Here is a 15,200-nt window from a genome sequence, read left to right as displayed (position 1 = left end):
GTGTCTGCCACGCTCAAACACCGGCTCAGCATAAAGGTGAAACCTGACAGAGATCTCTGCGACGAGACGGCCGTGCAGATGTTCAAATTCAGAAAACCCCAGAGAGCACAAACGAACAGAGCACAGCAGGTCTAACAGTGTTTGTACTGTTTATACTGCAGCACATTACTAAAGAGCTGCACTCTAAATGATTCCTACATTTGTATGGATGTGTGCATGTACATGTCTATACTGCTAGATAGCTATTACTTGCATATTTCCACAGCCCTTTATCCATAACACATACTGTGCATGCGTGTACATAGAACCTCAGCTACTGCTGAATAGAGCAGGGCTCTAGAGTGCAGCCAGTTTGGTTGCAAATGCGACCTAATTCCTCAATAATGTGACTAAAAAAAATCCAGCAGCTGTTCGAGTAAAAAAAAGTCTCTGTGTGGCCGACAACAGACGACACTATGCTCATATCGTGGTCTAAGCCAATCAGAGACAGTCAAGGGCGGGACCTCTGAGACGCCCACGGTAGGATGTTCAGATACTGAGATGTTCAGTTCGAAGCCTTTGAGCCATTTTTAATTTAGACTTTCTGTTTATTTTATATATCTTGAGATATGTTAAGTTTAAATTTGAGCTCAGTGAAGCTCGTTAGGCACAAGAACTTTTTCAGTAACTGGGCTTTCTGGTAGAAATGTGCTCCAAATAAAGAACTTTGTGTCAAGAGGATTGATAGTTAATCATTTACAAATCAATACTGTCTGTATGGACAGCTATTATGGGTTAGTTTGTAAGGTTAGGCGCACAAAAAGTTAGTCTAGAGCCTGATATTGTGTATTATCTTATTTACTTTGTATTTCTTGACTTTCTATTCTTGGTATACTCTTTGTGTTCTTCTGCTATCTGTACCTGAGCTGTGGCAATGCACAAACTTCTCCTCCATGGGATCAATAAAGTCGTATCGTATTTCCTTTAAAATGCAAACCTACAAAAATACAAATACAACAATAAATACAAACAACATACACCTTAGAGATAGGGTGAGGAGTTCGGCCATCCGGGGGGGGGGCTCAGAGCAGAGCCGCTGCTCCTCCACATTGAAAGGAGCCAGCTGAGGTGGTTCGGGCATCTGACCAGGATGCCTCCTGGGCGCCTCCTGGGTGAGGTTTTCTGGGCATGTCCCACCGGGCGGAGGCCCCGGGGCAGACCCAGGCCAGCCTGGGAACGCCTTGGTGTTCCCCCGGATAAGCTGGAGGAGGTGGCTGGGGAGAGGGAGGTCTGGGCTTCTGTGCTTCGGCTGCTGCCCCCGAGACCCGGCCCCGGATAAAGCGGAAGAAGATGGATGATGGATGGATGGCAAACATACATTCAGGAAATATCAGTTCCTTTCGTCTAGTCTTTTTTCAGACTGTGCAAATGTCCAAAGAGGAGCTCCAGAAAGCTGAAGAACTGTTGCTCAAGAGCACTTTAAAAGATACAGGCAGCCTCCCATTAGTTGCACCGGAGGTATAAATGTGATGATTCTAGGTTATGTTCACAAAGGTTGACCTGTGACCTCGAGGGATTTGATCTCAGTGTGTGGAAGCTCGTCCTCACCTGCTTTAAACAGGTGAGTCCAAAGTGTGATTAATACAGCATCATCCACAAACCTTCACATCAGACTCTCAGAGTTCAGTTTGCTTTATTTAAAAATGAAAGAAAGACAAATCAAGAAAACAATCAAAGAAAAATCATCGCATTCAAAGTTCACTCCAAATATGGGTGGAGATGGCTGCACAGGCATCCACCCTTCACTCCCCTGCAAACCAGATAAACTAGACTTTAAATGAAAAGCATGGGTCTGCTTATTTAGCACAGAAAGCAGGAAATACAGGAACACTTCACAGTAACGCTTCACATATAAACTCACAGTAACGACACTGAGATTTTATGAAAATTTCACTTCCTGTCTCGATTAATGGGACGAAGAAGAGCTCCAGGTTATAAAAATATAGACACAGACGTTATTCAGATTCACAGGAGACGCTATTGTCAGGATTACATCGTCACAGGTCCGACAAAGATGGGAACGACCTGTTGTGGGACGTGTCCCTGTGGGAAACCGTGTCAGCTCAGCGACGATGACGATCTGAACTCAAACAGTCCAGGTGAGACTGAAGGACTGCATCAGCTGTTCAGGAGTTTGACATTTTTATACACGCGCCCCATTTTCAGGCTCAGAGCAAACAAAGCAGGACTTTTATACAAATATTAAGAATAGGCGGCAGAGTTAAAATGATCTGAGCTTGTTCAGCCCACTGAACCAAAGTTTGTTTGATCCAGAATCCACTGCGGTGGTGTAACAGATGCCAACCGACATCATCCATAAAATACTTGTTACATATCATTACACCTGAAGCCCCACACCCGCTCCGCCGGCTCCACCTAAACAGACTTCTCCGAGTGGCTCCTCTTCAGGCGGTCAGACGAGCCGTCGTCATGTGAGCTCTGAGGCGAGAGTCCGGGTGGAGCGCTTCCTCGCCGGTAGAGGATGACGTACGACTGGAAGAGAGGGCGGGACCGTTTACTCTGACCTCTGCTCAGTCACAGCAGCTCTGACCACGAGTACATGCAGACACCAGCATTTAAATAAAAACACCGTTAACAACAGCAGCAGAGGCGAAACACTGATCTCACACTGTGTCATGTGACTTCCTGTGGACTGCATCAAACGTAGTTTGTGTCATCAGATGATTGATAAACTGGTTAAATCTGATCGATTAGTCGCTGTTACCAGAGATTTGGGAAGTCTCGTTTTCAGCACACTGAAGGTCAGCCGGCTGCCGTAGGCGACCAACGCCATGAGGAGGAACACCAGCGCGCAGAAGGCCCCCAGCAGCACCACCAGCATGTACACTGAGGAAGAGACCAGGGTGCAGGTGTTAGACTTCCACCTGCACATTTACATGCTTGAGAGGAAGTGCTCGCTCTGAAACCAGGTTCCTCTTTCAGTCTTCGAACACGGTCCATGTGCCTTCATCAAGGCGTGAGGTCTGTGAACACGCATGTGTCCATACACGGTAATAAAACCGAGCTCCCATTGGCTGTGCCGGACGCACGAATGTGACATCATGTGAAAAGAAGAGCTAGGCTAATCACAGAGGTGCGTCTTACATACTACATTCAATTCAAAACTGACACTCTGGAGTTTCCTCGTGTCTCTGAGCAGTGAGAACATTGACATTCAATAAATATTCTAACTTATCAAACATGATTTTGTGGCACAAACAGGATTTCTTTATCACCAGACTCCAAATAAGCTACAGCAGCGTGTGGACAGAGTCTTCCTGTCACACCGTGGACAATCAGGTCAGCTTTAGCGCCATTATAAACTTGTAATAAGCATCGGCTCGTGTCTGGACTTCTGGACTCCTCCTTCATCTTATACCAGACCCTGAAACTAGCTGTCCTAACTCCTCCCCTCTTTAATCCAACTTTCTTTCCAATTGGGTCTCATGCTCTGGTGGGCGGGGCTTTGACCCCCTCTGTGACGTACTACAGAAGCAAGAGAAGAAGAACTCTGTGATAAACAGTAAAGTGGGTTAATTCAGCTGTTTATACATCAAAACAAGATAAAATTAGAGCTGTCGTCTTTTAGCTCACTAAACTGAAACGACATTAAGCAGGAGAGCAAGTCTGCAGCCACACATACGTGAGTTTCTGGGTGGGGGGCTGGTGAAGGCACACTGAGCTTCACTCGGGATGGCTTTGGAGAAGTGCGGCTTGACGGAGGCGGTCACACAGTACTCCACACCTGTCTGCAGGTAGCTGATCACAGTCTCCTCAGAGTAGGGCATATGCAGCGAGAACTGAAACACACAAACAGACAAAGTTCATACTGACGTCCCGACAGGCGCAAACAAACGTCATCATGTGACAGGAAGAAGATGCTGAAAATGGACCACGCTTCAGCCAACCCTGAGATCCCCCTTCAAAGGTTGGTCATGGATCTGCTGCTGTGTGGTGTGGATGATTCACTGTGAAAAGTCCTGATGCTCAGCTTCACGGCCACCAAAATCAGAGTGTTCTCCAACGTGTCCACAAACTGTTTGTGGACCTGAGCTTAAACACGTGCACATGAACACAGCTGGTGAAAAGCTGGACAAGGTGAAGACTGAATGTTCTGGTTTGTGGGCTTTTTAAAAACACATGTAGAGGCAAAGAAGCGCAGCACGTTAGAAAAGGAGAGCCTGATCCAACACAGAAGGAGGAAACTGACAATACGGGAAAACCTGCAGGTCAGGAAGCTTTTAAACCTTCGACCAAACCTTCACAGATTTCTGATTCTCTGCAGGCAGGTTTATGTTATGTAGTTACCTGACCTGTAGCTTCTCCACTAGTTCCTCCAGGTGGCGCTCTTTCCTCCATTTCTTGTCATTCCAAACAAACTGGTGCAGATGCACTGTACTTTGTACTTTGTACAGTGCATCACTTCCTGTGTTACAACCGTGATTTTATTTTTCCAAAGACAGGAAGAGCTGCAGCTCAGCAGCTGATCAGAACAGGAAGTAAAGCAGAACGACGCACTGAGCCGCTAACATGAGGAGCTACAGAGCGCAGAAACATCTGGGCCAGAGGTGGCCCTGTGTGGACTCATATATGTCTGGGATCAGAGACAGAAAGCTGTGAGGAAGCCCACATCCACAGGAGGTCTGTGCTTATATCTCTGAGGTGTTTGATCAACCTACCAGCTGAGAAACGGTGTGCAAGTGTGCCTAGAAGAAGGCAAAGGGGTCCCACCAAACACCGATGGGGTTTAGATTTCTCTTTTGTTCATTCATTGACTGATAAAAATAAATGATTAACTCTTTGATTTTTGAAAGCATTCTTTGTTTACAGCAGTTTCTCTCACCTGCCTAAAACCTTTGCACAGTACTGTATATGTGTGTGCGTCACATAAAAGTCCACACAGGTGAGACGTGGATTTGCTGGACAAACTGTGTTCACACCTGAACATTTTAGAGAGTTCAGGGTCACTGAGGATGGACTCACTACTCATAATGTGAAAGTGTGACACGACTCCATCCTGGACTCATGATGTCGACTTCAGCAGAAAATGTTCATTTTGTGTACTCGGACATAAATGCGATGAAAGTCGTGTGGCTCGTGATCTATTCATAAAGTTCCATCACAGGGATATTTTCAGTAAGCTGCTGTTGCAGCTCGTTAAGTCGCTCGTATTCTGTGTTTGTGCAGTTATTGCCAGCTGTCAAAGCTGAGCATTAGTGAGTATCGAGGTTAAGGAGGTCGTGTCCCGCCTTCGCCCAGCTGCTGGTGGGCTGATCATCTCGGTGACGGCACCATCTCCTCCTGGTTTAATGAGCTTTAAACCTTTAAGTACTCATGAAGACGGCAACAACAAATCACTATAATTTTATAAACGTAACCACATACATATATACTTCTTGATTAAACATAACCAAGAAGTTTTTCACAAAAGGGACACAGAGAACGAGAGGACTCACATCCAGCAGCAACAATCAGAAGATAACGAGCCGACTGAGACTGTGGTGGAAAAAGTTGTTTTTTCACCAAAACCCTCAAAATAACTGTTTTTCTTTAATGTTTGTTATGTATTTACTGTGTTTTTGCTACAACTGCTTTGAACTGCTTTTATTTTTCTTGTGAAGAAGACATTAAGTGTTGTTTTAGTGGATTTTAGCTCAATGTGTGAATTATTTTCATCCTAGTTTTACAGGAAATACTGTGAAGTCGTACATTAAAGTTTTATTTGTAATAAGTATTTGATCAAAGCCAGAATAGTTGTTAGTTTGTTGCTCTGCTACAATCTGCAGGATACGACACATTTTCCAACATACTGAAGAGTTTATTGTTTTTCTCATAAACGTTTCACATTTGTACTGAAAATTTGCCATTTTTGTTGTAAATGTCTTATTTTCCCCATAAATATAAGATAGTTTGGAAAGCTATGTGTGAAAGCGGAGCTTTTGAAAGCTGCTTGTCGTGCCTCGTGCGCACCTTTACTTCCTTTTTTGACACCAGACCGTGCGCCATGTTTTTGATGTAGGCTTCTGATTGGCCAACACTTCTGCGTTTCCACGTGGACGAGGACAATTAGACAGTAAGTGGTTGCACTTAAAGCACCCAGAGTATTAATCACATGTGTGGGCGTGGCCACAGATGTGCTGTCCAGCTTGACTCTTATTGATTGTGCAGAAACATCACTATTACTGCTACAAATAGGAATATATTCATCTTCATAATAACGTTTTGTTTAGGTTGTTGTTTATTATGCTTATTTTGGTCACAGATGTATTTTGGGGCGTGTGAACGTGCTCCTTGTGTTAGCGCCTCCTGTGTAAATGTGATACAGGCTATAAATCAGCTCTACACCTGCAGCCGAAACCTCCAGACGCTGTCTCACCTGCTTAACTCCTGACCCCGATCAGGGGGTATCAGCTGACCCCCACAAAGTGAATGAATCCTGCCTACCAGGACATGTAAGCGGGGGACTTTTCTGTAACTTTCAATGGGACTTTCAGGTCCTGCTTATTGAGGAAGAATCTGTCAATCATGTGTGTTTAATCTCCTCCAGCCGACATGTTCCAGCTCGCAGAGATGACTGACCCTCTTCTCTTGAAGCTCAGCGTTTCCTTGAACACAGGCAGATGTGAGCTGGGGAGAGGAAGACGCTGCCAAAAACCACAGAGTGAAAAACGTCAGCGGCGCCTCTCCAAGCCGCGAGGTGCTTAATAATCGTAGCGAGCTTTCAGACGAGCTGCTGTGTGGGTTTGCCGTTGTGATTTCTTGGTATTCCACACGGCTCAGAGTTTCACAGCATGTAAACGGCCTCCGTTACAACACGCAGGTGTGCGTGACGCGGGAGGATCCGAGGCTCTGCGGCTGGTTCGTCTCAGCATCAAAAAGTTCAAATTTTCCACAAAACACAGAAGTGCTGCTAAAGGAGCGTGGATGAGGTCAGCTCCTGTTTAAGGTGGAAGAGTAAATGTTGAGCCTCACCGTTTATTAACAGCAGGGCTGAAATGTAGGAAAGTTTGCTCTCCATGGAAAACTGTGTCGTCTTACATGATGATGACCAAGAACAAAAACCTACATTTGAATGAACCATGAGAACTTCACAAGATCATAAAACATTTCCTTGTAATAAGTCAAAGCGAGAGAAGTACTAATAAAAATCTGGAAATGTAGTCCTTCACAGACGTGTGCAGGAACTTTGTACTGTCGAGTACACCAAAAACACAACCACATGCAAACCCCTGTGGGTGTAGCCACAGGAGGAAGACAGGAAGTACCGTTTAAACGCACGCATGTTTGCAGAACTCAGATTACCAGTGTGACGGCGCCGAGACAACCGAAGCGCTCCGAAAGTTTAGTCATAAAATTATTGTGTTGGTAAAATATTTGTTGTATTTGCAGCGGCACAAGTAAAGACTGTAATCTGAATAAATGTTGCTTCAAAACTCAAATCCTGATGAAAAGACGTGTTTGACATGTTCATTCATTTGTTTTCATTTATCGTTGAACGAGTCACAAAATTATTTTAGATTTCAATGTGTGTTTTAAACACTTTTAGTTTCTGAACACTGCGATGATTTACAAAACTTAAATATCCCTGAATTCTCTTTAATCAGAAAAGTTATTTTATACCAACAAAAAAAACAAGATTTACTTATAAAATAAAAGCCAAGATTCACTCATTAAAGAAAAGCTTGTATAACTGGATCAACATGTAAGGAACTTTCTGAGGGACACCTTTGTGTCCACACACACAAAATCTACAAGATAATCTAAAACAACAGGCAGAGTTTGTAGGTTGTTTTAGAAAAGTCTCAGTCTTTGTGTGTTTGGCCTTTTGTCCACATGTAAATGGGGTCCTGGGTTACAGAAAAACTGAAAGAAGACAAACAAGTGTACATTTATCTGGTTTTATGATGGTGGGGCAGCTTCTGGTTTGTCTGCATTCTTGTACCGTTAGGTTTAAATATCCACCTGACTTTTCTCGTATTTTGTGTTTTCATGTTTAAAGTGGTTCTTGGGGGTAACGGGGGAAACCCCCTTTTCAAAAAACACCCGAGTGCTGGTGGGCGTAGCCTGAGTGTACGGCCGACATACCTCCGCTCCGTCGCGGGTTCGTCGTACGTGGAAGACTAAGTCTGTGTGGCTGTCCTTCAGGTGCTCGCTCGCCAAGACTTCAGGAAGTGTGAGGTGCAGGATTAAACAGTTCCCACATCCAGACACCGCAATGTCAGGAGGTCCAATCACAGCTACAGAAAAAAGAAGAAATTCAGTCAGCTGGAAGGAGACTGGACACAAATCAGTACAGCGACACAAACACAGGCGATGATTTTAGTTTCTGTCAGCAGAAAAACCCTGAAGAGATTTCTAACCAGGGAAACTGTTCTCAAAGGAAAACGTCATGGGACCGTGTAACATCTGTTTAACGAAGCTGTGAGCAGGATTAGAAGAAGATGAAGGTAAATCATTAGGAATGTACAGGTGATGGCATGAACAGTCACATGACGTGGATATGGCGACGTATCCTGGCTCAGGGCGAGCTTTGATAAAACAACCACAAAACCAGAAAAATAAGATGTTTGTGGTGTTAAATGCAAGATGGTGGGTGGAGTTACTGATGTAACCTGTGTTAATAGGAGTTATCGTTTTACACTGCTGTAAGGTTACAACAAATATGACATAATAATAGGTACAAGTGTGCTGTGTTGGCTCTCCATCACACGCTCATGCTTTCATCATAAAACTGGTAATGAAACGTGTTAAAGTGCCTCACTGTCTGACAGCGGCAGGAAGCTGTCCGATACCGTCCAGCTGGACCTCTGGGTGGCCGTGAAGGCCTGGACACGAGCTACGTAGTGGTCGAACGGGTCCTTGAAGGCTCTGGTCAGGTCACATGTTTGTCCCGCCCTCAGTGCCATGCAAGCCGGCACCGGCTTCCACAACTGCTTTCTTCATGTCGAAGAAAACAAAACACAAACACAGACAGATTACTGTGTCATCCTGTGAAATAAACCTTTCACAGATGAATGAAGCTGTGGGCGTGTGCGTCATCCACAATAAATAACCTCACATCTGCCTTCAAATAAATATGAAAGTTTACATTTACTCAGAAAGGAAAGTGCTGACTCTGTATTTAGAGGTGCCTCAGAAACAGAAATGAAACATGAAACTTACTGAACAAAGGAGCTAAATAAGCAACAAACACAGGAGATATCATTCAGGATCAAACGAGGCTGAAATTAACTTTACTGACATTATTGTGACCTGACGTTTTAGTAAGAAGCACCTTCAGCCCAGGAGGTGCCAAACCTCAGGGACTGAGAAACCAAGAGTACAGTGAAGAATTCATGTTATAACACAGAAACTGCTTCTTTTTCTGGGACATCATCACTAGAATATCGACTTGAGTCATTCCCAGGCGCCGTTTTTACATTTCTGACTACAAAGCTAACCACACAGTCTCTGATGTACTGTATTTTCCGCACCATAAGGCGCACTTAAAATCCTTTAATTTTCTCAAAAATCATCAGTGCACCTTATGTATGAACTCTGGTTGTGCTTACTGACCTGGAACCGATTTCATGACGTACACGGCGCTCAAAAATCTGTTAAAAATGTTTTACAACAACTTTGGTACAAAATGAAGCCGCACCGCTTGATGAACTATCAGGGGGTTATGGCAACTGTAGTCAAGGGGCCTCACGGAGTAATCTGGGTCCTAAACTCCGCTTCAGGTCCCAAAGTCAAACGAACACTGCGGCATCACTGAGAGTTACAAACTGTCTAAAATCTTTCATCTGTAATAAAATGATCAGCGTTGCTGCTTTACCAGGTGTAACAATTCAGTTTAACATCCATGAAAACAGGATTTATTATATTTAACAGAGTTAGAAGTTAGCAGGAAGTTAGCTCGCTAGTTAGCTAAACATGATATAGCATGTTCTGACTGAGAGATTTCTGAAAAATTCAAACGTACAACTCTGCTATCACTTCCAACATAAATGAAGACAGAAAACTAAACAGCAGTGACGTTTGTAGGGTTACTGAAGTTGGGCTAGCTGCTATATAATGATGTGCTACGTGATCGCTAGCAACACAGCTATGTTAGCCTAGCATAAACACAGTGAAGCTGGAGGATGAACGCTAACTTTTTTCCACTCGATAAAAGTTAACGTGAGGGTTCCTGATGGTTAGAGACAAATGCAATCGCATGGCGGGATGCTGTAAACGGACCAAACTTCAGTCAGGAGAACAACTGAGATAATCCATCCACAATACGAGGTTAGTCAGGAGACACTGGCTGGTTTTAACCTTTGTGCTGTGATAGTACTAATCACTAATCACTGCTCTGCCATGTCAAACAAGACCAAGCGATCTGTCCAAGCTGCTCTATTAAAAAGACCAGTGAAAGCCTTTAAATTTAGCCTGACACTCTGAATCTGAATCGGTTTTGTTTGAGACAGCTTAAATTTCTGATCAGATTTTCTGAATACCTGGAGCGGACGACTTCTACCATGAATCGGGCGTCAGAGGGGGTCTGAGGGCCCGGCTGGAAGCTGAGTGTGTGTTCCAAGTTGATGGAAGAGATGGAAACGCTGGAGGGTGCAGAAAGGGAAATGCCCGTCGCTACAGAAAGGAAGAGGATATAAAAAAGTTTTAAAATAATCCTCCTGTATGCTTAGACAGGAAGTGTTTGTACTCACACAGTTTCGGCTCTGCAGATTTAAAATGAACCTCTCAAAACGCATTTGAAGTACAAACTCTCAGCTTTACTTCACGGAGTGGAATAATCCACTATTTTATAACAGGATAATGTACTTAACACTGTTTCTTACACAGGAGTGGATATATCTTTGTTTCTTCAAAAACAAAACTCATCCATCCAATAGTGCGAGGGACCATTTGCTGAGGACTCATTAACAGTTTGGTCCACAGAGAGAACAAAGACAAGATCGTGGACATCCACAGGAGACAGAGGGGGATGATCCCAGGATCCTTTCCATGGTGAAGAAAACCCCCCTTACAACATCCAGTCAAGTGAGGAAGACTCAATGTGAGGAAGACTCCTGTTATCGTAGGCCTTTACACACAGACTGACTCAAAATTCAGAATTTTTCAGATGTGAACTTGTCTGTAATGTTAGCATGAAACGATGAGCTCGTCCTGATGTTCCTGAACACAAAAAGGAAGAAACAGAGATTCTGGTTTGTCCGATGCTCGGGAGCAGGCGGCAGCAGGGAGGATTTCCTATTCTGATCCCCGAGTCGAAGCCTTGGGACGGGTTTCAGGATTGAGTTCCTGTTTATTAGAGTTGTGACCACATCTGAGGAGGCAGAGTACTGATTCAGAGAGCCGACTGACCCGCAGCAGCAGCTAGCTGTGAATCTGAGGGATGCAGGATTATTTACTGTTTATAACTTTGTGTGACTTGAGCTACGAGAGCAAGTGTGGCCAAACGCAGTGACCTGAATGGTCAGATATTTATTCACATGTGAAAGCTGGAATAACCCAGCGTGATCGGAGAAATTAATGCTTTAAAGCTGTTTGCTATCACCATCCTGACACTTTGGAGCTGAAATCATAAATGTGGGTGAGAAATGTAGGGAAGCTGAATCTGCAGGAACTTTTCACAAAACTAGTTTAGAAGTCGGAAATAGAAAAGCTTAAAGCTCTAATGTCCAGCAGGGGCCGACTCCTCTGGCTGTGAAATGAAGTCTGATTGCATAGAGGTCTGTGAGACATAAGCCTCCAACTCAAAAAAGATGGTCTCATTGGAGTAAGAAGGGACCTGAAAACAGGGAGGGTTTAGGGCGGAGCTACATTTGATTGACAACTGCATCGTCCCTCTGTCCTCACAGGTCTCACATCAAATCAAATCAAAATGTATTTCTATAGCACTTAATAATACAACAAAGTTGACCAAAGTGCTTCACAGTCGGTCAGAGCAATAGCATAAGACAGAATAAAAACAGTTAGAAGGAGGACAAGAAACAATAAGGTAAACAGCATAACTAGCCACGAAACTAGTTTGAATCAAAAGCCAAACTACAATAACACGTTTTAAGACGCAATTTAAAGACTGGATGGACTCGGAGGAACGAATATAGGGAGGGATGTTATTCCAGAGGCTGGGAGCTACGACAGCAAAGGCCTGACCTCCTCTGGACTTCAGACGAGACCTTGGTTGGGTCAGGAGCATTTGATTGGAAGATCTACAAATGGAGGCGATCGCATAGATACCTGGGAGCCGATTTAAAATTTTAAAAGTAAGCGAGAATTTTGAAATTGATACGGTAGAGCAGATCTACCTGCTCGTTTGTCACATCTGGGTTCAAAGCATCAAGATGATGATGAGGAAACATCTTCATGATGGGAATACATCACAGTGTGTCTGTGAGGTGTCTGTATGATGTGCTTGGATCATGACAGTGTTCTTTAGTTCTTTAAAGACATCCACAGGAGACGACGGATGTTTCACTCAGAGTTGCTCTGACCTGCCTTTTGGCCTACTTTGGACAAGTGGACTCTGTCACCTTCAGCCTTTATTCAAAATGATCACGATTAAACCTCCAGGTTTGGGAAGGGTGGGTTTACAAAAAGAGCTTCCAAATGGGAATGTGGACAGTTGGATCACCTCCAGACCTTTCACCCGCTTCATTTACAGAGAAACAGCAGCTCCATTTGATCTCCTGAAAATCAGAAACTGTGCAAAGAAATGTCTGTAGTCTCTCAACTAAGTGAGTAATATTCCTGTTCATTCCCGTGAAATAAAGCTGAGATTCTGCACTTCAATCACAGAGTCACCGCTATAAAAGGCTGTGACTGTTCAGAGACCTACAGCAAAGAGCACTTCAGTACAGACTGAGAGGGAAATGAAACTTACCTGAGCCACAGACAAGTGACTACTACATAAATGCAGTGCAGGCTGTTGGAAGAAACACATACACATGACAGCAGAGTCAGCGTTTCGTCACAGGTAGTGACGTTCCAGGTGACTAATTCAGGGACCACTTACACTGAGCCAGACTAAAAGTAAGGAAAAGGACGAGTCTGCCGTTTATGTTCAGGAGTAAATCAGATGGGTGGCTCTTTGCGTGCTGATTAGCAGTGCGTAGCTAACCTCCTGCTGCTCAGAGACTGTTTGCTTTATCTGGATCATGGACCTTTTCTTTGTGGTTTGCGGTTCTGTGACAGCGGTTAGCGGTAAGTTGACTGCTGTTACTGACCCAGTGGGCGTGTCCCAGAGATAAACTTTCCCCCTTGGACCAAAGAACAGTGACTAACATGAAAGTATATTCAGTAGTTTAGATGGTTACCTAGGCAACCAGAGTTTGCAACGTCCGCTAGTGGCCAATCATCAGCTACAAAGTGCGATGACTTCCTGTGTGGCCAGTATCCGCTCTTTGAGTCTGACATCATTAGCTGTTTCCGGGTCCAAACTCCGCTTCAGGTCCCAAAGTCAAACGAACACTGCGGCATCACTGAGAGTTACAAACTATCTAAATTCTTTCATCTTTAAATAAAATTATCAGTGTTGCTGCTTTACCAGGTGTAACAATTAAGTTTAACATCCATAAAAACAGGATTTATTATATTTAACAGAGTTAGAAGTTAGCAGGAAGTTAGCTCGCTAGTTAGCTAAACATGATATTGCATGTTCTGACTGAGAGATTTCTGAAAAATTCAAACGTACAGCTCTGCTTTCACTTCCAACACAAATGAAGACAGAAAACTAAACAGCAGTGACGTTTGTAGGGTTACTGAAGTTGGGCTAGCTGGTATATAATGATGTGCTACGTGACCACTAGCGACACAGCTATGTTAGCATAACATAAACACAGTGAAGCTGGAGGATGAACGCTAACTTTTTTCCACTCGATAAAAGTTAACATGAGGGTTCCTGATGGTTAGAGACAAATGCAATCGCATGGCAGGATGCTGTAAACGGACCAAACTTCAGTCAGGAGAACAACTGAGATAATCCATCCACAATACGAGGTTAGTCATTCATATACTGCTGCATGGGCTGTAGCTACATCAGAAGGGTTTAAAAACTGAGTTTTAAAATGAACAGTGGTGATAAAAACCGAGAGAGGCCGGCAGGGATCACTGACTGTTTTTAGGGGCTTGTTCAGATTAAATAGAACAAAATACAAAACATGTTAAAAACACAACAGCCTTAATAAACCTGGCTCAGGGTTCATACTCATCACTTAACAGCCAGATCCCTACACTGACTAGGGAGGGAGCTAAACCTGACATGTATTATAGCATGTAACACTGTAAGATATGTATGACAATATAAATAATCTGAAATAAGTTCAGAACTTTTACTTTAAGTGTCTAAATTCTTCCTTTAGCTGTGTCTGAACATTAACTCGACACAGGCTGCTTTAAAACCCAAGAACAGAAATGCACAAGGACCAAACCCAAGCCTCAAGATCCAGCTGAAAGTTTTACTTATCGCACCTTCATGGCACCATTATCAAGGTCCAGAGACTTTAGAACAATAATATTATAGAAAATCTGAGCAATAAATCACACTTTACTGTCAGTAAACTTCATTATCAACTTTTATATTGTGATTTTGTGTCAGTCTTTTGGCAAATGAGCAAAAGTCATTCTACAAGTTTAAGGAAGTGAAGAGAAATGAAACCAGAAGTAACATTTTACAACAAATAATAATGATAATTAGTTATTTAAAATGTTATTAATATAATAGGTCATTTTTTAAACTGTCACAGTTTTTCCTTCACTACCAGTCTGATTTCCTGTGACCCCCTCCTCCTTTGAACTCCCCCAGAAACAGATTCAACACCCCTGTAAACCTGCTGAGAGCTCAAATCAGACATTTCCTGTAAGTCCATGAGTGCTTCAGTAGAAATAAGAATGATTATTAATTCTCCTGCTAACATCCACACTCACTCTTTTCCTCCAATACACACAAACTTCAATGCAAAGGTGTAAAAAAACCAGAGAAAACAACAGAAAGCTTCAGTAACCCCCCACCTTCACCCCAGTGAGCATTACCAAGATGTAAATGCAGAAGCAGCAGCATCCACAGCCCCATCGTGTGTCCATGGACTGTGCCAAAGTTAGACTGCTTCAAGGCGGCTGATAAGCTGTTTGTGGGGCTGAGGACAACCTATAGAGGGAGGGGAGGGCAGCACAGG

The 15,200-nt window shown here is 43.5% G+C and overlaps 1 protein-coding gene across 3 annotated transcripts; it reads right to left on the bottom strand.

Annotated features, from left to right (window-relative positions):
• Positions 1-1,655: 1,655 nt before the first annotated feature.
• LOC120731074 (interferon alpha/beta receptor 2-like) lies at positions 1,656-15,186 on the bottom strand. 3 transcript variants are annotated; one of them, XM_040027843.1, is made up of 7 exons: positions 15,037-15,186; positions 10,521-10,653; positions 8,801-8,976; positions 8,125-8,276; positions 3,683-3,839; positions 2,765-2,886; positions 1,656-2,532 (listed from the first exon to the last, which is right to left on the bottom strand). In XM_040027843.1, the coding sequence occupies exons 1-7, from the start codon at positions 15,095-15,097 to the stop codon at positions 2,416-2,418; spliced, it is 918 nt and encodes a 305-aa protein (XP_039883777.1). In that variant the 5' UTR covers positions 15,098-15,186; the 3' UTR covers positions 1,656-2,415. The 3 variants fall into 3 exon arrangements, with proteins under 3 accessions (XP_039883777.1, XP_039883778.1, XP_039883779.1); XM_040027844.1 differs by having other exon boundaries at positions 15,058-15,186; XM_040027845.1 differs by having other exon boundaries at positions 2,417-2,585.
• Between the last annotated feature and the right edge of the window lie 14 nt (positions 15,187-15,200).

This window comes from Simochromis diagramma, unplaced genomic scaffold (assembly GCF_900408965.1).
Source record: "Simochromis diagramma unplaced genomic scaffold, fSimDia1.1 OVJJ01000343.1, whole genome shotgun sequence".
Lineage (NCBI taxonomy): Eukaryota > Metazoa > Chordata > Actinopteri > Cichliformes > Cichlidae > Simochromis > Simochromis diagramma.
This window is presented reverse-complemented; position numbering and strand designations above follow the sequence as displayed.